The sequence below is a fragment of the Tribolium madens genome, unplaced genomic scaffold (assembly GCF_015345945.1).
Source record: "Tribolium madens isolate multiple individuals breed KSU strain unplaced genomic scaffold, Tmad_KSU_1.1 Scaffold_1;HRSCAF=32;Tcas5.2_LG8, whole genome shotgun sequence".
Classification (NCBI taxonomy): Eukaryota; Metazoa; Arthropoda; class Insecta; order Coleoptera; family Tenebrionidae; genus Tribolium; species Tribolium madens.
The window spans coordinates 8,198,126-8,224,921 of record NW_025400984.1 but is presented as its reverse complement, the minus strand read 5'-3'; the positions used below and the strand labels follow the sequence as shown (position 1 = coordinate 8,224,921).

The window sequence follows — 26,796 nt, the reverse complement described above, 5'->3', positions numbered from 1 at the left end:
CGACTTTTGGAAAGTTGTAATTTTTCTATTTTTTGAGTTGGGTCAATAAATACTGTACTATCTATTCTCAATTGTAGAGGGGTGTTCGTAATTAAAATTATGCCACACATTTTTTAATCAACCGATATAAAATATCGTTTTTACTTAAATGAATTTAATTTTAATTTTTAATTTTTTTTATTAGGTATTATTAGTGGGCATAAATAAATGGAAAAATCGAAATATAAGTATAAATTTGGTGCACAGAAACGAAAAGAAAAACGAAAATTAAAATTACAAGCAGCCTTTGAAGACGTTCATCTAAAAACTTTTTTAGATTTTTTTTTCGGTTATTATTAAAACATCACGATTTCAACTGACGTCACAATCTCAATAGGGGAAACAAACTCCTTCAAAAAAAAATACTACATTAAGTGACAAGTAGTTTTTAAACATATTTTTATTGTATTATATATTGGGCCCTCATTTCAACTTTTAGCACTCCATACAGGGTGATTCTTAAATAGACCGACAAAATTTTATCCTTGGTAGTAGAAAATAAGAACATGCTGAAAAAAATATTTAAAAAATTCTTTGTTTAAACGTTCTTCAAATAAAATTTATTAAAGTTATTTTCGAAGTAAGACGTACGCCACTGATGTTTTCGCACAGATAGTGGAAACCATGGTATTAACCATCGCCGTCTCCATAGAAATAATCCTTTTCTCGCCTGGGCATTTTTTGAGTTCAAGTGATTCCCGTTGGTGCTTTAATCTGGGGAAAATTTTTGACAAATCCAGTTTTTTAGCTTAAAGGGTTCATTCTCATAATATCAATTCTCCCTGGCGTATCTAGTTTTGTTGTATCCTTCCTTCACAGCATTTATTAATTGCGTCATTTTTCGTTAATAATTATAAATTATTCAGTTTTTCCTTAGTAACCCCCGTAACTAAGAAAAAATCGGAATCACCGCTCCAATGCATTTTTTACGAAATGCCCAGGCGGGATATTGATACATTTGATTAAGGAGGCGGTGGTATTAACGTACTTGATCATTACAACAATTCATAAACGCCGTAAGTGGCACGGATCAAGGGGGTTTTGCCCCTAAAAGGTATAAACGTAAAAATGGTACAGTTTGTTTCCATTTATCCTTAGGAAGCTGTGGTACAATTTTGTCGGTCTATTTAAGAATCACCTTGTATAAAAATTTACCAGTCCGCCCCTGCATACTTCTAAGAATAGCCACAACCTAATCTTCACTAAAATTTCAAGAATTATAGCGATGGTAATCTGTGGCTTTTTTCTTATGTTTCACTTGGTTTCGCGCCCTAGAGAAAAATGCCATATAAGGTAAGATACATGGAAAAAATGTTTATAAAAATTTTTCTATGAAAATTTCGAAATTATGAGAGTTTAAATTTTGCACTTTGACTCTATTTATTTCTGTTGGGAAAATAGTTTTGCCAAGTTTTTTGCTATTAGAAGAGGAAACAAGGAACCTGTATTCTAAATTATAACTCTGTATAATCTTATCTGTGGCTTTTATTCGCAAAATTTTTGTACTTTTGTTAAATTATCGTACAAAATCATCAGTGTCATTAGACATAAAAAAATATCAAATGTCAAAAAATAAATTTCTACATTTTTTGACAGATAGAATTTTTTAAACATTTTTTTCATGTTCCTGGTATCTGAGTTCTGGCGCACTTCTAAAAATAAGTGAGAACAGAGTCAGTTGATTTATTGTACCCTAACAGCTATATCTTCTGATGTATACATTAGTGGAAAAAAATTGAACTCCATTTCCGTTTTTTTAACTTTTTTAATGTAAAATTTTAATTAAAAAATATAACAACCCTCAATTTTAAAACATTATATTTTCTAATTGCTCTTAAAGTGGCTTATAATTTTTATAAGTCCGATTTCGATTGATAGAAAATGCTACAATTTTCTAGGAAAATCATTGAAATAATGACAGTTTTAAAATTTAATTAACAGACTTTAATGCTGTGATTTCGTGATTGGATCAATTTAGTGCAATTGATTAAATCCTGAAGCGATTATCGGCTCCGTCCCATTTTCTCTCAATCGTTATATCAGCACATGCGCTTGTTTTCCGCGACTCGCAATTTCCTCGTAGCAGTCAAGGCAAAAATGCCGTCAAATCTGTGAAAATGTGTGAAAAAAGCCGCAGTTTCCTCGTCTAGACCAAATTCTCGACAAAAATATCAGCGTAAATTTCATTTCATTTCATTTCTTTCGTGGATTTTCTCAATTCTAACAGGTAAGCAATCGATTCCCTTGTTTATCCCTTTTCAATTGTTGATCGCAAAATTTCTCCAGGTGTGTCAATATTTAATCGGTGATTTATTTACCGTCCGGTGAATATATTTCAGCTGATGTTATTTATAGCCGATTTATCGCGAGTCCATGCGTCATGGGAAGTCGCTTCATGAGGCAACTTCCGGATTTTCGGTGTGTTTCAGATGCCGGAAAGCTTGCTATTACCCGCGAGTTACATCGTGATGGCGGAAGCCGAACCCGACCTAAGCACTTTTGAGAACAAGACGGGCCTGGCCGAAGACATGAAGTTTCTGGCTTCAATGCCGGAGTTGTGCGACGTCACCTTCCTCGTAGGGGACACCAGGGAGCCGGTCTGCGCCGTCAAGGCGGTCTTAGCGGCCAGGTCCAGGGTCTTCCACAAGATGCTCTACCAGGTGAGAGAAAAAATGTTAGAAAACGAAACCAAAGAATTTTTTAGGCCCCAAGCCCCCAGCGCAAGAAGGAGCCTCCCCCACGCGAGAACAAACTCCGACTTTTCCTCAAACGGTCGTCTGAGCCGCTCCTCAACCTCCAAAACGCCTCACAACAGGTAAAATCGGTCTCTAATTCCAAAAAACTAAATCGGGAAAAATTTTTAATATCGTGGTTTGTACATAGAGAGGGTTCACCCAGCAGCTGGCCCCTATCCAAGAGGTAATCCACAAACACTCCTCTTCCATACTTTCCGTCTGTCTGCCTGTTTGCGTGATTTTTCAAGCACCTAACCGATTTTTCAACACCCTAGTACTAGAATTTAGGATAACTGGCATGGTTTTACTGAGTAATTCATTAATTTGCATGAGCTAGAGGGTAGAAGTAACCACTTTCAGTATCATAACACCACGATAAACTATTTTTAATAAATTTTGATTAGAGTTGTTGATGTTGTGATAAAATTTTGCAAAACTATTTAGCCGCCATCACAGCAGCACCAAACCCTTATTATTGAAGAATTCGAGCCGGATGTTTTCAGACAGTTGATTGAGTATATCCATACTGGGTGTGTGACCCTTCAGCCTCGCACACTACTGGGTGAGTTGCTATTGGTGGTGGTAGAATTTTTTTTTTATTAAAACTCGTGCCCTAATAGGTGTGATGAATGCGGCTGATTATTATGGTCTAGACGAACTACGAAGAGCTTGTGCAGGTTTCGTCCAATGTTGCATAAATGTGGATACAGTTTGTGCCCTTTTGGCCTCAGCTGAACGTTACATTCAATACAAATGTACCAAATCTCTGGTTCAAAAAGTGTGTTGAATAATTTTTGTAAATGTTTTAACTTTCTTGGTCAAGGTTTTAGAATTTGTGGATGAACACGGCAACGAGGTTCTCAATTTGGGTTCATTTACTCTTCTACCCCAACATGTGGTCAGACTGATTTTGGCTAGAGATGAACTTCATGCTGACGAATTTACAAAGTTTCAAGCGGCACTTATGTGGGGTACTTCAGTGTAAGATTTTGTGATTTTTTATTGATTGTTATTCCCTTAGGTAAAAAATATTGTGATAATAACCCCAGTACTAGCCTCAAGGACGTGATAGGTAACTTCTTAGAGTACATTCAGTTCCATAAGATACCTGCAAATGTCCTAATGAGGGAGATTCACCCCTTAGGCTTGGTGCCCTACAACATTATAATGAATGCGCTAGCATATCAGGTGCAGTACCCAAAATTTAGGTTTTTATGCGGCATATGCAGCTTTATCGGATTATTTACTTATTTCGTTTCACTTGTTGCATTGGTGGGATCTAATTGTTTGCACCATTTGCCAATTTGCACAGTACGTATTTACTACCCCCAATTACCCAAACGGGGTCTGTCTAGAGCGGGGCCCCCTTTACACCTCCCCACCCCATTTTTTATATTTATTAATTGTTTTCTTTTAAGTAACGAAAATGAAAAACAAACATCAAATCACCAAAAATACTTTAAAATCTTGATACGTTACTCAAGATTCTACTTTGATAACGTCGCACATTTTGAAGCCAAAGACTTAGAAATTCTTTTCCTTTTTTATAAACTAGATGAAACAAATAGAGATTCTTGAAATACATGACAAAGAAAAAAAATTAAAAACTTTTTTATTACTAGGTATAAAAAAATAGTAACCTTAAAATTAATAAAAGTAAGAAAATAAAAAATTAAGTAATTATACAAACAAAAATAACCATAAGCAATATATTTTTATTTTCATTAAATCTATTTAAACGGAAGAAGTGTTTTTTTATTTGTTTTGTCAAAAATGTTTAAATCCAGAGATATAGAAATTTCGCATTTGAAAGATTAACATTTTGCTTTTTACAGTGCGTCCCCGGATAGATGATAAACTCTTGTAAAAGATAAAAAATTCTCGGTTTAAATTTTTATTTTTTGGGGTTCAGCCCTGCTTGGTTAAGAACTAATTTGTAACATAATTTTAGATTTGAAAAATCAAGTGAATATGCATTGAAAATTTTCAATTTTTAGAGTACTTAATGTGTCTTTTATGTGGCAAACACAACAAAAAGTTATTAACAAAAGTTGTGGAAAATCAACATCTAGGCCTCTATGCCAAATTTCAAACTTATCGGCCAACTATGATTTTTAATTTTTCTTTAAGATAGTTACTTTTTAGGAACAAGTACGTTAAGTTATTTAGTAGTAATAAACTATGTGTGAAATTTTTTGTTTATTATAAAAAAAACCTGTTAAAAATAAATTTCTTTTATTTGTGAGAACTGAGAAGCATAAAAAAATAAAAATCATAGTTGGCCTATGATTTTGAAGTTTGGTTTAGGAACTTAGATGTTGATTCTAAACAACTTTTTTTAATAACTTTTTGTCGAATTGGCCACATAAAAGGCACTTTACCCTAAAATAAAATAAGTTTTTGAAAATTTCCTACATACTTTTTTAAAAAGAAAATTATGTTAGAAATTGATTTTTAACCAAGCAAAAAAAAATTTTTAACCCAAAAAAATTAAAACTAAAATCATTTTTTGTTATCTTTTACAAAAGTCTTTTCACCTATCCGGGGACACACTGTATATTTTGGGAAAATCGCATTTTAACACGAATTAATTTTTTTGCGTTTTTTTCCAGAAAGCTAGACTGAAAACAAATTAAAAAATGTTTAAAAGAAAATAATACACCTAACTATATTTTTTAACATGTAAAAATTGCGAAATTGTAACTTTTTCGTATCTAATGTAGTTGCATACATAATACAAAAGTTTTCATGTTATAAAGACGTATAATTTTGGAGGTCACAATAAATTACGACACTATGAATAATCACGTTTTTGGGAAAAGAATGATAGTAGTGATAGTACATATCATGTGAATAAAAAGTATGGAACCAAGCGGTTTTTTTTCGTAAACTAAGCACTTTACGAAAAAAATAATTAGTGTAGCGTAAAGTACAATTAAAATGTGACCATTTATCAAGAATAACATTTTTCGAAATTTCTTTTAGTTTTCGAGTTCTGGATTTTTTTTTAATGGCAACCCACAATGGTAATTTTTTAAATTAAAGATTATGATTTAAAAATGACCTCTAATTAAATAAAATTGTTTTTTAGCCAGTACTTTTTTTTTAATTAATTGTTAAAGTTGCGTTCCGAGCTCATCACGAAGATTTTCCGAACTTAACCGAAGTGGTTGTTTCATGCTTTTCATCATGGGAGAGCGCTGATTTCTATGCAGGTGCTTTGGGGTGGTTTCGAATGGACTAAAAATAGACGAAAATGATTTGTTATTACATTTTTTGATCCATCCGGAACCACCCCAAAGCACCTGCACAAAAAACGGGCTCTCCAATGACCAAAGTCATGAAACGACCCCCTCGTTCAAGTTCGGAAAATCTTCGTGATGGGCTCGAAACGCAACTTTAACAATTTATTTAAAAAAAGTACTATCTAGAAAACAATTCTGTTTAATTAGAGGTCATTTTTAGATCATAATCTTTAATTAAAAAAATTACCATGGTGGGTTGCTATTTAAAAAAAAAAATCCAGAACTCGAAAACTAAAAGAAATTTCGAAAAATGTTATTCGTGATAAATGGTCACATTTTAATTGTACTTTATGCTACACTAATTATTTTTTTCGTAAAGTGCTTAGTTTACGAACAAAACGCTTGGTTCCATACTTTTTATTCACCTGGTATATCCTGTTATTAGTAGTGTTAGGCGGTCGGGATTTATTTCCCCCCACTACCTAGCGATATCGCAGTGCCGTCGCGCTTGTTTGCAAGTCAAATTTTTGAAATGTAATCGTTTAATTTTTGAGTGTCGTAAAATTAGATAAAGCTGTCAAGAACCATTGCACTGTTGACTGTTATTACAATTTGATAATTGTTATTTTAATATTATTTAGTAAAACTCAAAGACCGAGTTTTCGCTACGTACGGCAGCGGGCCAGTGGGGCCCTATGCATGGTGGGAGGTGATTGGGAGAAAATAAAGCCCTACCGCCTAACACTGGTTATTAGGAGTAAAAGTGATAGTTTATGTGGCAAGGCTGAACGTTTATTTTGCCAAACGTAGTGAAGCAAATAATTCAGCTACGCCACGTAAACTCACTTTTACTCCAAATAGCATACAGGATGCGCCAGAACTCGCACCCCAGAGAAAATTTTCAAGTTAGGTAAGATACCAGGAACATGAATTCTATCTGTCAAAATTTTTTTTATATCTATTTAAAATACTATCTTGTATATGTTTTTTTACATTTACTTAGTAAAGGGACAAAAAGTTTGCCAATAAAAGCCAGAGTTACAATTTAGGATACAGCTTCCTTGTTTTCTCTTTTAATAGCCTATAGCAAAAAAACTTGGAAAATTATTTTTCCAACAAAAATAAATAGAGTCAAAGTGCAAACTTTAAACCCTCATAACTTCGAAATTTTTATAGATAAAAAATTTTAAATATTTTTTCCATGTTTCTGGTATCTTACCTCATATGGTATTTTTCTCTGGGACGCGAGTTCTGGCGCACCTGTACGCTATAAAACGTATTCAGATCGAGAGTAGAGAGTAACACTATAATTAGCAAGCAAATGAACAAAATAATCAGTGTGAATGCTTTTGATCTACATTGTACCTCTCCATATTTTGTTGAAGCAACGAAAGAGACAACATTGGCAAAAATTCTTAAGCGAAAAAACAAAATTTTTAATTCATGCCTGGGAGGCAAAACTTTTACTTGTGACATTTAGTGATAAAAGGTCACTTTTGTGACGTTTGAGAACAAATTTAAAATATTTTTTTTTAAATAGATATTAAATTATAATAAGAAATAAATAAATTTGACTAAGAAATTATGAATAACTGAAATAGAAAAAAAGAAAGAAATAGCAGCAAGAAGAGACCGAAGTAAAAATCAAACTGTTTTAAATTTTGTTTGATAATAAAGAAAGCTTTTTGGTCCCCGTTGTGGCAGTCCCCCGGTGCATGGCAGTGCTTCGCTTTCCCCGTTTTAGCCCCCGTCCCAAAATGGTCAAGCACTATGTGTTGCAGGCAGACCCGGCAAGTGTCGACCCCGGAAAACTGTCACCCAACCGAGTAAGACGGCAAGCACAAGGCCGTTCCATGTCGGTGCAGAGCTCCCTGGACCCCTACGGCTCCAACACCACTTTGAGCAGCAGCGGATCCAGCGAGCTGGCTTCTTCAGACGGCAAGCATTCTTCCAACTAACATACGGCCACTGTCGCGCCGCAACCTCCACAACCGCCCCCTCCGCCCAGGTCACCCTCTCCCTCCCCCCATCACTACCCCCATCCTCCCACGGTGACGGTGTCGTCGTCGTCGCCCTCCTCCACGCCGCAATCCTCCCCCGCACACACCTTCACCTTCACCATCGTGCTCAAGAAGGTCACCCCCAAGGAGTGAGCCAAACGATCTCTTGCTAATCTTATTGGCAATATTAACGTTCATTTAATCTTGTGATATTTCGTCGGTTTTTGACAATCCTCGATGCACACAGCATGTCGATATTATTGTTAAATTTATCCATATCAAATGTTTGTTGGTTATTTTCGAGTAACGTCTTACCTCTCATACCTTTGGTCAAAAACTTACCACCTAGAATACCTAAACATCCTAGTGTTGAGGCGCAACAGTGGCTTGAACTTTTCTGTTACTTAGTTTTTTCATTTACAATTATTTATAAGGAGCTTATATGTGTCCAAAAAGATGTTGTATTGTAATATTTACCGGTAAAACACATTCAGAAGCAATTTTTTTGCAAAAATAATAAAAGCGACAGTTGAAAAGCAATGTAACTTTCATGCAATATTTATTTTATTATTGTTATTCAAACTATATTTATGGTGGTTGTTTAAGTCATTTTAGGTTTATATTTAAGATATCTTATGGATTGTGTGATGAATTTCGTGTGTAATTAAATAGTGGAGGCTTCAAATAAAAATTAAATAATTTCATTTGATTCATCCATTGTTTAATGTTTTTGTGTGTAGGTAGTTTATATAACATTTGAAATTTGTTTGCAAAATTTTATCAATTTTATCAATCTCATTCAGAAAAATATGGCAGATTTCAATCTTATTTTTTATCTATAATTTGATTAAACACTCTTAGATGTTGGTTATAAATTGGATGTTAATAATAGAAGATAAAAAAATGTATTGCATGTTAAAAAATAAAACAGATTGGAAAGATATCTTTCAAGTCGTTAAAACGTTTTGACCAAATAAACAAGTGTATATGTGGGCTAAGATGTTATAAATAAATTTATTTACTTAAAACTTTTTTTGTTTTACCACTTTGTGTGATCTGTGAAATTAAGTTGGCAATATTGTAGGCATATAATAATACCACAGAGTGTACAGAATGCGCCAGAACTCGCGCCCCACCATGTAAGGTGAGATACCAAGAACATGGAAAAAATGTTAAAAAATTTCTACCTAATAAAAATTTCGAAGTTATGAAAGTTTAAATATTGCGCTTAGACTCTATTTATTTCTGTTGGAAAAAAAATTCCAAGTCTTTTTGCTACAGGCTATTAGGAGAAGAAACAAGGAAACTATATCCTAAACTGGAACTGTGTTTAATGTTAATTGTGGTTTTTATTAGCAAAATTTTTGTACTTTTTCTAGATAATTATAAAAAAAACATATACAAGATAAAGAGTATCATTAAATAGACATAAAAAAGTCAAATGTCAAAAAATAAATGCCAGCGCGAGTTTTGTAACACCCTGAATAATAAAGTAAATAGAGGTCCAATACTCTGTGAATAGTACCAAAAAAGTGACTGTAAATGATATTGTGATTTTTGTTGGTGTTAAATTTAAAATTTTAGTTTGGCAACCTTGACTTTTAAATTCAAACGTCAACCTTTTATAGGCAATTTTAATTTGCGACGGGCGACTACTGTGATTTAGCTGTTATCTGAAACATTCTGGACAAATTAGAAAGAGTACCAATAATTCAGTGTTTCCAATACATTAAAAGTTACTCTGTATATTATTTTTATATCCTCTCCCTCTATGTTTTCAGTGTTGCCAACTTAATTTTTAAGTCGCCAGCCACGTTGATTAAATTAATTTAATTGAAAGTATGGTATAATAGGTGTAAAAAGTGCCAGTTATTTTTTTAAAAAAATACAATTTTTTATATTTTTATAGTGTAAGCAATGTTACAAGTTAAGTATGGTTTTAAAAAAGTTTTTAAGAAAACAAAAAAAATATTTCGGTTATATGAACTTTCGAGCAAAAATGCTTTCGGTGCCCGGCTCTCTCGATGTGCTGGGTAAAAACCTGCCATTCAGTGCTGCCATTGACGTTTCAATAATGAAATAATGAATGAAATAATAAAATTGTGATAAAACCACATTGTGATAACGTTAAATGTGTATGTGATGCATCGAATTCGTGCCAAATCCTTTGAAATTGTCTAAAACAACCGACTGACAGCTCATCGAAATCGCAGCTAACCATGATATGACGTTAGTGTCAAACCGAAAAAAGCATCATTTTCATAATTACTACTTTACTTTGAATTTTCTTGGTTATCACTTATCAGTGGGATAGGTCTATCTTCGTATTGGGTCCGTAATGCCCGAAAGCGCAGATTTTCGCCATGGACATAGTCGAGAGCGTGTCAAAACGGACGTTTAGTGGCTCGAGTGGTACTTACAATGTCCAAGCCTTAGAACTGGCAGCGGCACGCGAAAGGAGCAAACTGAAGGGCTTTAACATCACCGTGCGTTTTCTCGACGACACTGAGCATGAGTTTCATGTGGGGAAACGGTGCAAAGGCAGCGTCATCATGGACCAAGTCTACCAGCACCTGGAGCTCGTCGAGAAGGACTACTTCGGACTCCAGTACTCGGAAAATGGGTGTGCACCCAATGTCAACAAACCTGAACTCATGGTACGTATCAAACCCATCAATTCACAAACTAATTGCAAGTTTCAGCGTTGGTTAGATCCGTCCAAACCCATCAAAAAGCAGCTCAACCACTGCCAATACCCGTTGTATTTTAGAGTTAAGTTTTACGTCTCCGATCCAAGTAAGTTGCAAGAGGAGTATACCAGATACCAGTTTTGCCTACAAATCCGTCGAGATATCCTAGAAGGGAGGCTTGTTTTAGCCCCCAGCACTGCCATTCTCCTAGCCAGTTATACAGTTCAAGGTGATTACGAAATTTTTGGGGATTTAAAGACTCATTTTGGAGTTTTTAGCCGAGTTAGGGGATTATCAACCTGAGGAACATGGGCCCAATTATCTATCCACTATGCAACTCATACCAGGACAATGCGAGGAAATGGAGAGGAAAATTGCCGAATTACATAAATTACACAAGTATGCAAAAATTAACGGAAAAATTAGTTTATTTCAAAAAGGTTTCTTATCAAATGAGTCACTTTTGTGAATTATTTGTATAAGTTATCGTGGATTTACTAGAAGAAATATTCATCAATTTATGATTTAATTACATTTCCGGTTACATTTTATGAGTTAGGAGATAATAGAAAACAATATTTATTAAACTAAGAAGAGTATTATCTTTATTCCTAGTACTGTCTTTATTACACAAATTTTATTTTTTTACATAATTTAATGCATTCATGACGAACCTGTCTCTTTGTTTCTCTCAAGTTTTTTGTCCCTAGAATGAAAAACAGCTTTTGAAAACTGTTTGAAATTAATTTTTTGTAGAGGACAATCGCCAGCCCAGGCCGAGTTCAACTTCCTCGACCACGCAAAACGAATTGAAATGTACGGTGTTGAACTCCACAAAACTCGCGACAACACGAACCGTGAAATTCAATTAGGAGTCACCCATATGGGTCTTGTCGTCTTTCAAAACAATATCAAAATCAACACGTTTTCCTGGTCGAAAATTATGAAAATTTCATTTAAACGTAAACAGTTTTTCATCCAGTTGATCCGCGAGTTGGTAAGCTTTCAAAAACGTAAAAATTTGTGTTTTTAATTCCATTGTTTTAGTCTGAAGATTATGACACTTTGCTCGGATTCAACATGGAGTCTTATCGCTCCTCGAAAACTCTGTGGAAAGCCTGCGTTGAACATCACACTTTTTTCCGATTGGATTCACCAAAAGTGAAACGAAAATTCCCGTTTTCACTGGGCTCGAAATTCACTTATTCCGGGCGCACTGAATTTCAGACTGTTGCTGACGTGAAAAGGAGAGGAAAACTTGAGCGGAAATTTGTTCGATCTCCGAGTAAACAACTGGTAAAAAAATTTCAAAAATTGACAAAAATGTAATTTGTGAAATAGGTTCGTCCGGTGCCACCAGTCGAGGAAAAGGGCAAAGGATTACTAGCCCCCGGCCGCCCTCCGAGGCCCTACGACAACAAAGTCACTTCTTTGGGGGCCAAAGAACCGCGAAAAGCGTGGGCGGACGATTCGCAATTGTCTGATGAGTGAGTACATACCAGGGCGGGGCTAACAAGACACGCCCATTTTATTATTTCCTTTTGCAGCGATGGTGGATTTCTGGAACGTACTCTAGAAGGACCATTTTCGCCTGGTCGTGTCTTAAGTTACGTCGATGAGGAGATTCCATCGCCTACTTCGAACGGTTTGTATGACACTCCTCCCTACAGCGCCAGTCATTCGCCCACGTCACAAATCACCGATGAAACTCTTGTAACCATCACATTACATCCCGAGGACGGAAAATACGGTTTTAATGTCAAGGGAGGTACGAGTCGAGATGTTCCGATTCTGGTATCCAGAGTCGCACCAAATACACCAGCCGATAAGTGTACCCCTCGTTTATCCGAAGGAGACCAAGTGATTCAGATAAATGGGGTCGACGTTTCGCATGCATTACATGAAGATGTTGTTATGCTAATACACAAGGCGAGGAGCACCAATGATGGTAATTTATTTTTGTAGTTGCCAGCTTTTACTCCTTTTTTTCGATATAGGAAAGTTGGTATTAGTGGTCAAACCCAACGTTCTTTATGCCGGAATGGAGGAGTTCGAGGAGCCCCCATACCAATACGTCCCAGTGGGTGAATTACAGCGCCCCCCATCGCCTGAAAACGCCCTCGAACAAAGCATGCTCTTATTGGCTGATGGTCTAGCAAGTGGTGCTCTCATTGCTCGATATGAAATGCTATACCGGAAACATCCCGATTTAACATGCGATGTCTCTCTTGAACCGAAAAATATCAACAAGAATCGTTACAGGGATATTTCGCCTTGTGAGTATACGTCGCGGACTGCAGACTAAACACTTAAATCAAATTTTAGATGATTCGACTCGTGTGATATTGAAAAATGCACCCAGTGGTGATTATATCAATGCCAACTACGTCAATATGAAAATAAACGGTACTGATATAGTCAATAAATATATAGCGACTCAAGGACCACTGCAATCGACCTGTGAGGACTTCTGGCAGATGATTTTGGAAGAAAAATGTAACTTAATTGTGATGTTGACGACATTAGTTGAACGGGGACGAGCCAAATGTCATAAATATTGGCCAAATGTAGGCGAATGTTTAACGATGCAAAATGTGATAATTAAATGCTTGGATGAAACCACGGACGAGTCCGGAAGCTTTATTTTCAGAGATTTTAGTCTAACTGACGTTAAAGTACGTAAAAAATGAAAAAAAAAAACAGGAAAGTAGTGATTTTTTTTTTGTAGAACAACACTGAGTGGAGCTTGAAACACATCCAATACGTGGCGTGGCCGGACCACGGGGTCCCTGATTCTCCCGCTCTCTTTCTAAGTTTCACTGAAAAAGTCCGAGAGGCGAGAAAAGGCGACGACGCCCCCGTGGTGGTCCATTGCAGTGCGGGGATTGGTCGCACAGGAGTTCTAGTTCTGATGGAGACGGCTTTGTGCTTAATTGAGGCCGGGGAGCCGGTGTACCCCCTCGAAATCGTCAAAACGATGAGAGAGCAACGAGCAATGATGATACAAAATGCTGTAAGTATTGAAATTGGGGCCCAATTTGCAATAATGTTTGTTTTGTTGTCACTCAGAGTCAGTATCGATTCGTTTGCGAAAGCGTCCACACGGCGTACTTGCAAACAATCGATGACACGCAAGAAGCGAAGCTTTTCAGATGAGGTTTTTTCGTGTAGGACAGCCAGGGTGTTCAACTAATCCGTCGTGAAGTCTTGTGATTTTTTTTTCATAGCCGGCGGTGCCTTCAGGCAATTAACGATACTCACATCACGATTTATTTGAATCGTTTTTGTTTTTATTTTCATTCGCTGCAATAGTTTTGATTTTTCCTTGTTTTTTGGGGGATTGTTAGTGCTTGTGGTTATTAGGCAGTTATTAATCGTACTAAGATGAAGACATTAAAGGCTGATTTTTTCTATGTATATTAATATTGTGGAAATTAGACTGTCCTGTATTAGACGAATTGTAAAGGATAGAAAAATTTTTGAAGAGTGTTCGTGTTCATCACTTTAAAAAACTGTGTTTGTTTTCTTTAACAAGTAACGAAATTTTTATAAAAAAAGTACAAAAAACATTTGTATTTATTTTCATGTAGGTTTTTTTATTTTATCAATTATTACAAAAGGATTCCTTATATTTAATCTATAGACATAATGTAATTATGTAATTTTTAAAAATTTACAAAAATTAATATATTTGTCAATTTAAGTTTTTCTGTACTTTGCCTGAATCCAAACTCTGTACATTTTCAACAATCGACCTCTGTTCACTTGTAAACGTCTATCGGCCCGATTCTCCTCCTCCTTGAAACCAAATTCCTCAAATAATTTTCGTACTTCATCTGCAAGTTTAGTAATGAAGTTTTGCTACAAGGGAGTTAAGTACCATTACCTTGGGTAAAAAAATACACTCTAGTGCCATCCCCACGTACGTAGAAATTTTCTCCCAAAGACCGACCTGGTTTAAATCTTAACTGTGCCATATCATAGCGTCCATAGTCCCTAAATAACACTAACCCCCCAGGTTTCAAATAATTGTGTATGTTTTTGATCACATTAACAAATCTACAAAAAAATTGTTAAAAAGAGTCAAAAATTATGTAATAAATACTTTAATGGATTTATAGCCGATAAAACGAAAATTAACACAATTATGTCAATACTGTTTTCGTCAAAAGGCACTTGCCACTTGTCTTGAGAGGCATCTAATACGAAAACGTTGCAGCGTTTTGAGTCAAATTCTGGCGCTTCTTTTAAAATCTCAATGGCTTTTGATGAAAAGTCGCCCCCGTAAACTTTCAAATTATCATTTTTTGAGGTCTGTAATATCGGGAAAATTGTATTTCCAACCCCACAACCAATTTCAAAAATCGTCCTACTTTCGCCCTCGTTCACAGCCAATTCGGGGAACTCTGTAAACAACCAATGCCTGTCTTTGAAAAACCTATTTGTGTGGATATCGTAAAACGCGTCCCAGTACTTATCGGCCTCATTTTCGTACTTTTCAATCACACTATTAGGGATTTTAACCTCACTGTTTATCCTCACTTTATCCCTCGCTTGATTTTCTTGTTCCTCGTCCCACTCGACATCGTCCCTGCACAGAAACGCCTATTATGACTATTCAGTGGAGAAAAAGGCCGTACCAGGCGTTAAAATCAAAGATTTTGCTTTTATCGATTAGGAAGCGAGTACCGTATTTGGGCTTTTTGCGGTAACGTGTGTGGCAGTTACGTAATGAGAGAAGTTTAAAAATCGTACCACGCATTGTGTTGGAAAACATTGTCGTCGTCGGTGAGGTGTCTGTTGCCGAATTGGGGCCTCTTGTCTTGTGACATTCTGAGGTTATGTTGTCACCATAGGGATCTTTTTTACTTGGGTTGGTGAGAGTGTTTTTGGTGCTAGAATTAGTCTAGTCCTACCGGTTGATTAAGAGAATTTTTGATGTTTTTTTGAATTATTGTATAACTTTTGGGTAGTTTTAATTAATTAGGGTTATGATTTGTGTGTATGAGTTAGTTGTGGTATGGTTTTAGTGGTTGATTTGGGCGATTTGGGGGTTTTTGTTGAAATGTGAGGATGGTTTTAACGAAGCGGTTTGTTTATGTTATGTCTGGTGACGTCACCAGAATTGACATGACATTAGTTGGTATTTACCCAAAGAATTCTTGTGTCGTATGCGGTTTGCTGCCGCTAAATAAAATTGGGTGTTTCTAATATTTTCATATAAACTTGTTGTTTTTATATAAATTTACATAGTCGAAATCAGTACAAATCAAATTAAAAGACTGACGTGTCGTGTTTTGTGGTATTTCGTGGTGTTTTGGGCGTTTTTGACATCTGTCAAAGGTTTCAGGAGGGCGTATTCATTGCCAAGGAATCCGAGAGAATTTGATTTCATTTCGAATCGTTGTGATTTTATTTTGGGAAAAAGTGCCTTTGTCTGCAAACGTGCATGGAATCGGTGGTGTACAAGTCGCAGATTCCTTTATTTTGAGGTAAGTTAACGAAAAATTTCGGGAGTCATTTTTCCCCGAAGGAATGTACGAAATTTCCTTATCACTGGTTTCGGTTCATTTCACGGTATTTTTACACTTGGAACCGAGGTTGCGATTGTATTTTTCGGGCCGGAGACGTAGGCAGGAGCCATTTCACCTCCCGATTCAACGTGGACTTTTCCAATTTCTAGGTGGCCCCCCCTCATGAATCAAATTTGCGGAATTTCTTATCATTATTCTTTCCAGCCACTTTCAAATTAAATTTGATATTCAGACACAATGTGAAAGTATCTGCATGTCACAGATTCGAGAAATCATGCAAAATATTTCATTCCGTGTCGAATTGATGATGCAATTACCGCAACTATAAATATTATCAATAATAATTATAAACCCGTACACCATTTAATTAACCATTATAAGAATGCACTAATCTGTTTGGGGAAATTTCCCGTTAATTTATTACCACTATCTTATTCCTAGATCTCGACTACAATACCACCAATTTGTTTAATGCTTCTGATGAGAAATTTCTAATAAATAACTCAGCTGAAAACAATTTTGTCACAAGAGTTAAAAATGAGACACAATCAATTTCGTAGTTCAAGTTTCAGCACTGAAACCTCAAAATTTTGATTTAAATAAAGTACTTAGTAGCTGATTCTTATTGGCTTTGTATTAACTGAACTTGTCAAGATCAGATATCGATCGTCATGCTCATATATCATATTTATTACGAGTTTTGAATGTCAAATTGTAATTTTACTCACAGCTTGGAGATGAGATAGAAGCCTCGTTAGAAACGGATATGGTCATAATAAGGCCAATGTCGGAATTACAAACTTTATGCAGAAATGCATAAAATTTTACTTGAAGGAAAACAAATCAATCGCTTTTCTAATCTTGTCTTATGAGCTTATGACTAATTAGAAGTTTATCTAAATTCATTAAGCCAAAATTGTTGTGTCGTCCTTGGTCGCTGCCTGAATTTTTTTTAATCGTCCTATTGATTTCCAAAGGATAAAAAACAAAGTGATCGAACTGCGTGAGGAATTATTTAATCAGTCATTCACACTGAGAATTAATTTGTTGTAGATAGAGGAGTCAATTTTAGAATTGCTTGGAATGCAATAAATATTTTTAAGTTCGAGTAATTAAAATATTGTATGTAATTTCAGTTTTCTCCCACAAAATTAAGCCAAAGTGTGAGATAATGTAAAAGGATTAAAATTTTGATTTAATTTATTATATGCGCAAGTGCAATTATTGTAAGATAAATAATACACTTCTTGCGTGTTAAAACTACTTACACTTAAATGAGAAATATGTATTTTTTCAATTAATCACATTTTTATTAAAATATCAACCGTTATTATACATTTTTCTACAGGTAAACATCGGTTTTATCTAAAATGGCAACTAACTGTTTTAAAATGTAAATTTTTAAATGTTATCCCAATGAAGAGTTAAATTATTGTTCATTTTCTCTATGAATCGCAAAAACAGGTAAGTTATTTTCGTTTATTGCTACACAGTTTTGTTAAAGGTTTGTATTGTTGTAAATTGAGTTCCTGAAAAAAAAATCTTGACGGCAATAACAGGAACTGGTTTTACAGGCAGGAAATGATACCTTGATGTTTTCATTACGAGTGCTAGGTTGAAATTTCAGTTTAACATAAGATGAGGAAAACAGTTAAGTAAAATTCTCTATTATTAGAAAAAAAAAAGATTTTTATCATAATTTTTTGCCTAGAGAAATACAAGGTGGCCACTTTCATTTTTCGTGTATGTTGTGTTTTAAAAACTTTCTGAAAGTTAAAAAGCTTTCGTTTTGTTGTATTGAAAATAATAAATTAAGAAATGGGTACTAACACAGTGTGGGTAGTGGACAATCCGATTTTGTTCAGTATAAAATGATATATGATTAGTATTTAATTAATTTTTACACGGTTAAAAACTTGAAATGATCAGTATAATTATAATATTTTGTACAGTAAAAATAATAAATGATAAGTAAAGCATGCACAGTATTTTATTGTAATTTGTTCAGTATAAAAATGCATAGTAAAAAATCCAGTTTACGCAGTAAAAATAATTGGTAAAATAACATAAAATTTAGTGAGTTTGCAGTTTTGATTACATAACAATGTATGGCCCCTGTGCAAGGATAATATTTATTATTGGTATTTATTATCGTATTATGTACTGTACATTTTTTATTATTCTGAGCCAATGCAACCATTATATTTCTCTTATTTCAGGTGGTGTGCATAAAATAAATGTTTGCAGTATGCATTGTTAATTCAACAAAATATTGAAAACTTGACACTTGAACATCGAATTTTACAAATTTTGTGACATTTGTTATCAACCATCACCTTATTAGGGCAAAAGTACCTAAATTTTGATAAAATCGACTTGCAAAATGCGCAAAATAGAAAAGGTGGCATAAAAAAAACTATCTTATAAGTCATTTATGGGAACTCGTCTTTATAAAACTCGCGCTTTGCTGCTCGTTTCATAAACCTGAATTCGCCCCACAAAACTTGCCCTATGAAACGCGTTTTTTAATGTACTTTAATGAATATTTAATGAATATTTGTTACTTTACTATGTGCATATTAGTTTTACTAGACATATACTGTGCATTTATTATTTTTAATGAACATTAAGTGAACGTATATAACTTTTGCTGAATATACACTGTTTTTTTCTGAACAAAAATACTTTATGTTTAAATAAAATATTGTGCATAATTTGTTCCCTTAAAGAAATGCAGACATTTATATTTTTAATCTATTTTCTCGATTAAACGATTATTATTATCATCAAACAAAGGCACTGTTTGTTTTTGTTTTTCTGAACAATTTTTACATATTAATCTATCATTAAGTGTCTAGACTCTAGACTGTCGTACTGTCGAAATAATGGTGTTGTTTATTATTACAGGTAGAAGTCTTGATTTGATAACTTTTAGAGCTTTTCTTGTGATATATTTAACAATATTATATTGAAATAATATTTTTGCACAATGTGAAGGATACAGTTTACAAAACGGAAGGGAGTGCAAGTCATTTTTTATTTTCAATTTTCTCGGTGAGATTTGCCTTATGTTTTTTTACAGTTTATGTTAAAATTTTCTGATTTTTCGGTTCCTTCTGCGAAGGAACCGTCCCATCAATTCTCACGTTTTTCGTGGTCATAAAACGCGAAGAATGCGCCTAAAATTTTTCGTCGAAAAATTCACAGTCGGTCGATTTGCCCGATTCTGTCGCCGTCTAACTGTTAAATTAAATTCCCCGTCCTAACTCAACTATCATCGTCTTATTCTAGCAATTCAAAAACGCTTGCTTCTATTCACGGTTCACGAATTTCTCTCACACTGCAATAACGTTGCGGTAATTCAGTACTCGTGTCTGTCGCGTTTTTATCCATCCATCGTCGTCCTTCTCCAAGGATCGTTCTTGATTCGTGGTGTATCCATCCTACCATGACTAGAATCAGATACCGTTCGTTGGTATAATAAATGGTTCGGCTTCCTTCAGTGCCGCCTCAAGCATCTCACACCGGAAAACGATTCGAAAGTTGAAGTAAATTCAAATTTGGGGTTGCTTTATACATCCACCACTTTTGATTCGTTATCTAGATGGTCTAGTTTCAATTGTATTTTTTATTTGTTTCTTGAACAATTGAACGTGACCAATGGCCATGATTGCGTAATAATTGCATTGTGGTACTCATTGTGAGGTCGTTTTTTGTCGAATCCATGAAAAATCAAGCGGTTTCAGGCCGGGCCGCCTAGACGTCTAAAACCTCATCCGGCATTAATAAAGGACATTAAATTAATAGCTCGCCTGTTGATGGACAAGTCACATATGGTGTTACCTCTCTCGTGTTTATCCAACGACCCCCATGCGAACTCCGAAGGGGGCGAAGTACGCCACGTGGTAGGGGTGTCTAGCCTGGTCTAGACTGCTGGCACAGGGCGCTAACCCTCGCACTTCCACAAGAAGAAGAGATACCTAAAGGGCATTGCACTCGATAATGAGCCGTGTCGAATTTTTTATTGAGAGCGCTTTTAAAAAAACACAAGGGAGCTGTGTTGAAGGAAAATTGCATTTTCTTAAGATGCACTGTCTGGTTTTTAACGCATGCGGTTTGTAGACGAAAATCGATATGGCGTACAGAGTGCAATAAGATAAATCAGAACCAAGTCTCGCCGACCTGACGGAAATTTAACCCTAGAACAATGCGGAAGCAGACTTTGTGCAAAGATTTTAAATAATTTTGGGGTTTCTTCCTTCCAGTGTAACTAACTTTGTCTATATCCATTTCTCAAAGGACAAAATCTAAAGTTTTCCACATAAAAGGAACATCAATGAGAGTTGCCATTTTAATAACCAACATCTACAACTTTATAACTTAGTCCTCACATCATAGATGCTTATGAATGTAATTATAAACTTTTTGGAAATTCAAAAAATATTGCTCCTGGTTAAGAATAAATGAGGAAAATAAAATATAGTTTTATTTAGCTTTCCCCAAACCGCCACTAGTTAAAAAATCAGTGATTTATGGATTTTCTCGCAATTTTTTTCGTTAATTTTGAGTGAAAACGCGTGTTTTTCTCGGCTCGAAATTGTGTTCTATTTATATTTTTTTCTCCTCCAACGTTGTAATTGCTTTATCTCCTCGTCGGCGAAAAGTAAATAAGGGTGTCGGAACGTTTTTAATTTGGCTTGTACAAACTATACCACTGAGGACGAATTTGTGTGAATTAATTCCGGGAAGCTCCACTCGTTATAATAACCCTTATCAGCTTTTAACTGCATTCCTGTAGTTGGCGATAATGACTTCCGTTTGGTTCATCCTAAATGGCGACGACTCGTCAATCATTTCTGATATCACTCCGTTGCTTTTGTCTTATCCAGCGTTAAATGTAAATATTTACAAAACATCAAACTCTGATTTTGCTGTTTTTTTTTTCGATGGAATGGCGGCTGGTCAATATCGTGGGGGTACAACAGCTGGGAACGCTTTAATTGACACTATCGATTCGGTAAATCTGACATGAATTAGTTTTTAGAGGGGATGTGGGTTGTATTGTAACCGCAAGATGAATTCGGATTTTACAAGTTGAAACCTCAAGTACGACTTTGATTCAATTATCGGCAGCCTTAATAACCTGAAGACCTACAAATCACTGTTATACCGAGTGATTCTCTAACAGCATCAAAAGCTAATTTCCACAAAGGGAAAATATGTAATTGAATGATTCAATATGTGGTATTTTGAGAGATTTTTAAGCAAATGTCAGATAAGTGTTTTGTAGAATCAATGAGTAATTGCTATAAATTCAATATCCTGGAATTTAAATCGGTAAATTGCAATTTTATCATCTAATCTTATCAATTGGTCTAGTTTTTCCTAAGTAAATAAACAGCTACTTTTTTGACGTAGGTTAAGACAACTTTGATAATTAAATTTTTTTATTTGTTTTGAATTTGTTACAAAAATTACTTAAAATTATATAACAGAAAATAAAAGGCTATCATTTTAAATTCTGGGTCTGGGTTATCGTTCTATTCGCAAATTAATAAAATTGCATTTAACTCAAGGCGAGAATAACAAGTTTGATTCCATGGTGGTAAATTATAAACATTTCCTAATTAAATGTTAATTGAGCACATATTAGAGAATTTATGTGTGTTTTTTGTCTGATTTTATTATTGTTTGAATTGGCTTAAACACTCGTCGACGTGACTTATTTTGACATTTGTTATACAGCCTGTCTCAGCTAAAAGTACTGAAAAAGTCTCAGATGAGACATCCTGTACTACTTTTAATATTTAAAGAACACGTATGTTTCTTAAATAATTATTGTACTAGATTTTTTACCATGAAAGAAATTATTTAAGTAATTTGCACGTTTTTTATTCTTTGTATTCTCTTGAAGCGAAGCTAAGAATAATAAAGTGTAATGCACGTTGTTAAAATTCTTAAACTACACTTTCCCGACCTGCAGGATCACCTGACTTGGCACCAATTGAACACGTGTGGAACGGCCGAATGACCACCGATTTCTGATTTTATTTTTATCCATCACTAGAATGGTAAATTTTGTATAAAAAAATATTGTCGTCCTTTGATCCTTGTATGAATTCTTGTTTGGGGCCCGATGTGGGTCTACCATCTTCCGTCTCCTTCTGGTCTGGTATTCGTGGCCAGCAACCGCTAGGCGAGAGATGTGCGCGGGTCGTCGAACCCGCGACTTTATCCCGATCTCCCGTCATTGAGAGAAAGTCTGAATGAAAGCAGCCACCGCCGCCGCCGCCGCCGGGCCGGGTACTCCCGCAGGGGCCACGACCTCGCCCGTCATCGCCGCCGGGACGAAAAACCGACGACGTCTGAGGGACACATCCGCCGGAAGTGCGGACGCAACCGTCCAACCCCCTGATCAATACGGACAGGCGTGACCGACTTTCTTCCCGAATTATCATCAAAAAGGAGAGAGGAAAGAAAACGTCAATCGAAAATAAACGAAATTAAATCGCACTGGAATTTGTAATATAAGGGGGCGGTTTTGAGATGGGTGCGAGGTCAAGTGACACACGAGTTGGATTTTTTTTACTGACGAAAAAAAATTTCTTCATTGAATTTTTTCTTATCAGAACGTGCGTTCATAAAATTACTTTCGATAAATTTTATTATTTCTTCGAAAGCAGCTGCAAATATGGTAGTTACAAGGGGAGAGAATTGGAACATAAGGCATAAAGATAAAATGAATTTATTGCATTAAGTTCGGGCCGAATAGGGACTAATGATTGTCATTGAATCCAAACTTTTAATTATTTTTGAATGAAACGTGGAAATTGCTCAAAGCAAAAACAGGCCGAGACTTTCCTCTTGATTAAATATTCAATTGAAAAGCTTCTTTTCTACTAAAACGTTGCTCTTTGTTTCAGATTTTCGACCGGATTCTCCTTTTCTTATTTCGGTAAGTCTTTATCGTCGGTTTAGATCCTTCTTTGTGTTTGTTTTTTTGTGGGGGGTAGAGCGACAGGATTAAAATTCCCTCACCACCTGCCACAAACAAGTCTAGAGTTCTCTCTTTTATAGAAATAGCCAAATACTGAAACGTACAATAGTGTTTATTATCAACGCAAATACATTATTTAGTCACCTCACAATGTAACTTTGATCTTGACACGGAAAAATCGTCTCAAGGTCAATTTTCCTTTCGTTTTTCCAGAAAGAGACAAGTGGTGAAGCACAAAAATGAGTTTTTTTGTTTTTATTAAAGTGTATTCGACAAGCGTAGTAACAAACAATCAACCCTGACTAACTAGAACATTAAAAATTTATTAAGTTTTTTTTTGGTCAACATTGTTCCCATCTGTAGAAAAAATCCTATCAAATTTCGTCAAATATTTACATCAATTCCTGAAAGTCGAACCTGTTTTAAAATTCATGTATGATTTTTTTTTCAATTATGCAATATGTCACTATGAGTGAAACAAATTCATCTTTTACGAAATAAAATCTCAAAATTAATGGCTCGAGTCTAAGTTTAAATATTTTACTGCATTATAAATTCATTTTTACAAATTTGAAACAAAACATTGATGGCAGATTTAAAAGATACGGTATATGTTTTGGCTTTCTTGCACTTCTGACGTTTAAACCTTAATGTTTTATTTTTTCATATGAATTTTCTGTGTAGTTTCTGTTGATTTTTTAAAATTTTTGGACTTAAATTACGCTAAAAACTCTTTCTACGGCAATTTTTAATCTATTTATTGTCCGATTGCTTTTTATTCAACATACTTTTATTCAAAATTTTTTTTGTTTAAATGTTTGCATATCGTTTAACAAAATTATTTTTTTTGTTGCTTTTGAACTCGGTTTTACACAATGTTCGATTTCTTAAACAATTATGTAAATACATTACTTTCACTTTTTGAAAAATTTATCAGAAATTTGGATTCGCGCTGTGTAAGGTCAAAGTTTTACCTCTTTGAGCTAAAAAAACCTTAAGTTTTTTTAAGTTAAACTTAAAAAATAAGTGTGTAAGGCATTTGTTGATTTTTTTCTATCTTGTTTTATAACGGGTGTTTTTTTAAATTTGGCGTCAAAGCTATCTAAAAAAGTTCGATTGCGAACGAGCGAAAGCTACAATATCAATTAATTTGACATTTGACACCTCGCTGGGCGTATTAAAAATTGTGTTCCGTTCCCATATCACCGCCAATTATGACACCGGCAACGTCGCAATTGCGATTTTTGAGGTGAAATATGTAACAGACATTTGTTTTCTATGTAAAAGAAAAATTTGCACACCGGCAACGTCGCAATTGCGATTTTTGAGGTGAAATATGTCACAGACATTTGTTTTCTGTGTAAAAGAAAAAATTGTGTTACAACTGAACCATACAGACAAGTTTAGGGCCAGGAAGCTTCACTGTTTCATACAGAAAAGAACACCAATAAATGACTGAATTACTACCTATCAAAAGTAAATCATACTATTTACAATTAGTTTCGAAGTATTTTATTTAAGTGTTTTTTAAATTAACAATAGTAAATAATAAACTCATTTAACGTTATGTAGGTAAATACAGGGTGTTTCAGAACTGGCGTCTTAAAGAAAAATGCCAAGTAGAAGTAAGACAAGAAGGAACATGGAAAAAAAGTTATATCTGTCAAAAAAATTAAACATATATTTTTGAAATTTGATATTTTTTATGTTTATTAAATATTACTGATGATCTTGTATAGGGTTATTCATAAATATGAAGCAATATTTGAACCTTAAAAATGACCTATAAAATGATGTTAATTTTTATAATAATTCGTGTCCTATCTCTACTGATAAGAATTTTATAGCCCTCGCTATGTGGGTATGGAAATTTATTTTTTTTGTAATAACTTTGGAACTATTTGACCAAATATTATAAAATTTGGAACATTTCCTCGTGACAACATACCTTTTGAACTGGTAATCACGAAAACCGGACATATCTACTCGATTTCCGGTTCCAGCAGTTGCAGGTCACATTTTCTGTGTTTTTCCATTTTTTTGCTCTCTTAACACCAATTTTTTATTGCCCATATCGATAGAGTAATCAATTTTAATTAAAAAATGCATAACCTTTAATACCCTTAAAATGGACCGTTTCAAAGATATTTTAATTTAAAGTGAGGACTGCAGAACGATGAATTCAAAAAGTAGGGATTTTGAATGGATGATATCCACGGCAACAAATGACCAAGGTTTCACAAATCGCTGTCAGGCATAAGTCAACTTTGACATTGGACGATTATTGGGCGATTAATCGAAAATATTTAATAAAAGAGTTTACCTCAGCCTTCAAACATAACCTACAATAAATCCAAATTAAAGTTTTTTTTTCTCTTGTAAACCCAATTTTTATGTTCCTGGTACCTATGCTCTGGGGCGCGAGTTCTGAAACACCTTATATGTATTATGAAAATGCAGATAGGGAGCTGACTTGACCTGACTAAAGAAAATTACTTCACAATTTTGGAAATCTTTGAATTCCATCTATTTTTTGTATAAACTTCGTTACAGCATTATACGACAACCTACGCCACTGAAACGAATTGTGATATTGTTTGGACGTGTTGAGAGAAATTGCCATTCAGTAGGTATAATACATAATCACGTTTAAAAACTCGGTAATGAGCAAAATTAGAGTTAATTTCTTAATTACTGGTATTGTCCTTTTTGCGCCGCCACTGTTCGTGGCGCCGTGTGTGTGTTGCGCTCTCGCGGACTTTCGGCGAAACCGATCGCGAGACGACCGACCGAACGACCGACACCACCATCGTCAACCAAGATGGTGTCCGCGTAGCGCACCGAGGGGAGTGGCGATAGAAGAGTGTGCGGCGGCGGCGGTGTAGTTACTGGTGTCGGACACCGAGTCCCATCTCTAACACCCGGGGGGCCCCCGGTCCCGAAAAAAAAATTCGCCAAACAAAAAACAACAACTCAAAGAGTGCCGCGCGACGATGACGATCGTCGTCACCGCATTATAGTGTGCCATGACACAACATCACCCAACGAATAAAAGACACACCCCTACGCGATCCATCAACTCATCTGTGATATAATAATTACTATGGCCGTTCGTATGGATAGCACGACACCCAATAGGAAAATCAACTATAAAGTCACGGTATGTTTGTTTTGATGGCGAGTGTAAAGAAGGTGGCATGACGTAGGTATCTTGATTGTGACCCCGCCCATTCGCATATATAGATATAGAGTATAATGTTGCGTCACGATCCTACAACGACGACGACGACGTCGTCGTCGATGTCGATGTTTAAAATTTAAAGAACGCATCGTGGATGCCGGTCGACGCTCAGCTGTCATCATCATGCCGGAACGTCGCGCTCCGTTTGTGGTATAATATATCGGAAATCGAAGAGGGCAGACATAGACGCCCTCATATGAGCCGGAAGTCGTGTGACGTTGACGTCGAGAGATCCCTATTCATTAATTGTGAACGGTAATCGGTTGTATGGTTGAACACGTGACGCGAATAACTAAGAGAATTTTTGACAGGAAG

The 26,796-nt window shown here is 35.2% G+C and overlaps 4 protein-coding genes across 11 annotated transcripts in view; 3 read left to right on the top strand and 1 right to left on the bottom strand.

Annotated features, from left to right (window-relative positions):
* Positions 1-2,032: 2,032 nt before the first annotated feature.
* Positions 2,033-9,047, top strand: LOC123016316 (serine-enriched protein). 6 transcript variants are annotated; one of them, XM_044416636.1, is made up of 9 exons: positions 2,033-2,266; positions 2,469-2,699; positions 2,744-2,854; positions 2,923-2,958; positions 3,219-3,336; positions 3,395-3,552; positions 3,598-3,745; positions 3,796-4,085; positions 7,801-9,047. In XM_044416636.1, exons 2-9 carry the CDS (start codon positions 2,469-2,471, stop codon positions 7,975-7,977), a joined length of 1,269 nt encoding a protein of 422 aa, XP_044272571.1. In that variant the 5' UTR covers positions 2,033-2,266; the 3' UTR covers positions 7,978-9,047. The 6 variants fall into 6 exon arrangements, with proteins under 6 accessions (XP_044272571.1, XP_044272572.1, XP_044272575.1 ...); XM_044416640.1 differs by having other exon boundaries at positions 2,035-2,266; positions 3,796-3,962; positions 7,805-9,047; XM_044416638.1 differs by having other exon boundaries at positions 2,038-2,266; positions 3,796-3,962.
* Positions 9,048-10,041: 994 nt separating this feature from the next.
* Positions 10,042-14,412, top strand: LOC123004519 (tyrosine-protein phosphatase non-receptor type 4). The gene is made up of 11 exons (XM_044397848.1): positions 10,042-10,676; positions 10,722-10,938; positions 10,988-11,108; positions 11,466-11,706; positions 11,757-12,005; positions 12,051-12,196; positions 12,257-12,657; positions 12,707-12,985; positions 13,035-13,384; positions 13,438-13,722; positions 13,779-14,412. The coding sequence occupies exons 1-11, from the start codon at positions 10,383-10,385 to the stop codon at positions 13,863-13,865; spliced, it is 2,670 nt and encodes an 889-aa protein (XP_044253783.1). The 5' UTR covers positions 10,042-10,382; the 3' UTR covers positions 13,866-14,412.
* On the bottom strand, positions 14,290-15,583 carry LOC123004520 (methyltransferase-like protein). 2 transcript variants are annotated; one of them, XM_044397850.1, is made up of 4 exons: positions 15,465-15,583; positions 14,815-15,300; positions 14,596-14,768; positions 14,290-14,545 (listed from the first exon to the last, which is right to left on the bottom strand). In XM_044397850.1, the coding sequence occupies exons 1-4, from the start codon at positions 15,539-15,541 to the stop codon at positions 14,409-14,411; spliced, it is 873 nt and encodes a 290-aa protein (XP_044253785.1). In that variant the 5' UTR covers positions 15,542-15,583; the 3' UTR covers positions 14,290-14,408. The 2 variants fall into 2 exon arrangements, with proteins under 2 accessions (XP_044253785.1, XP_044253784.1); XM_044397849.1 differs by having other exon boundaries at positions 15,350-15,557.
* Positions 15,584-15,845: 262 nt separating this feature from the next.
* The window catches only part of LOC123016414 (protein alan shepard), a 29,301-nt gene continuing 18,350 nt past the window's right edge, over positions 15,846-26,796 (top strand). Inside the window, exons 1-2 of one of the 2 annotated variants that reach the window (XM_044416796.1) lie at positions 15,846-16,201; positions 23,167-23,198. Coding sequence is in view for 1 of the 2 variants with exons in the window: in XM_044416791.1 (XP_044272726.1) it covers positions 26,344-26,400 (57 nt within the window). In the remaining variant the exon portion in view is untranslated. Of the gene's footprint in view, positions 16,202-23,166; positions 23,199-26,055; positions 26,401-26,796 lie in introns of those variants that run through there. The other variant, XM_044416791.1, reaches the window with a different exon arrangement.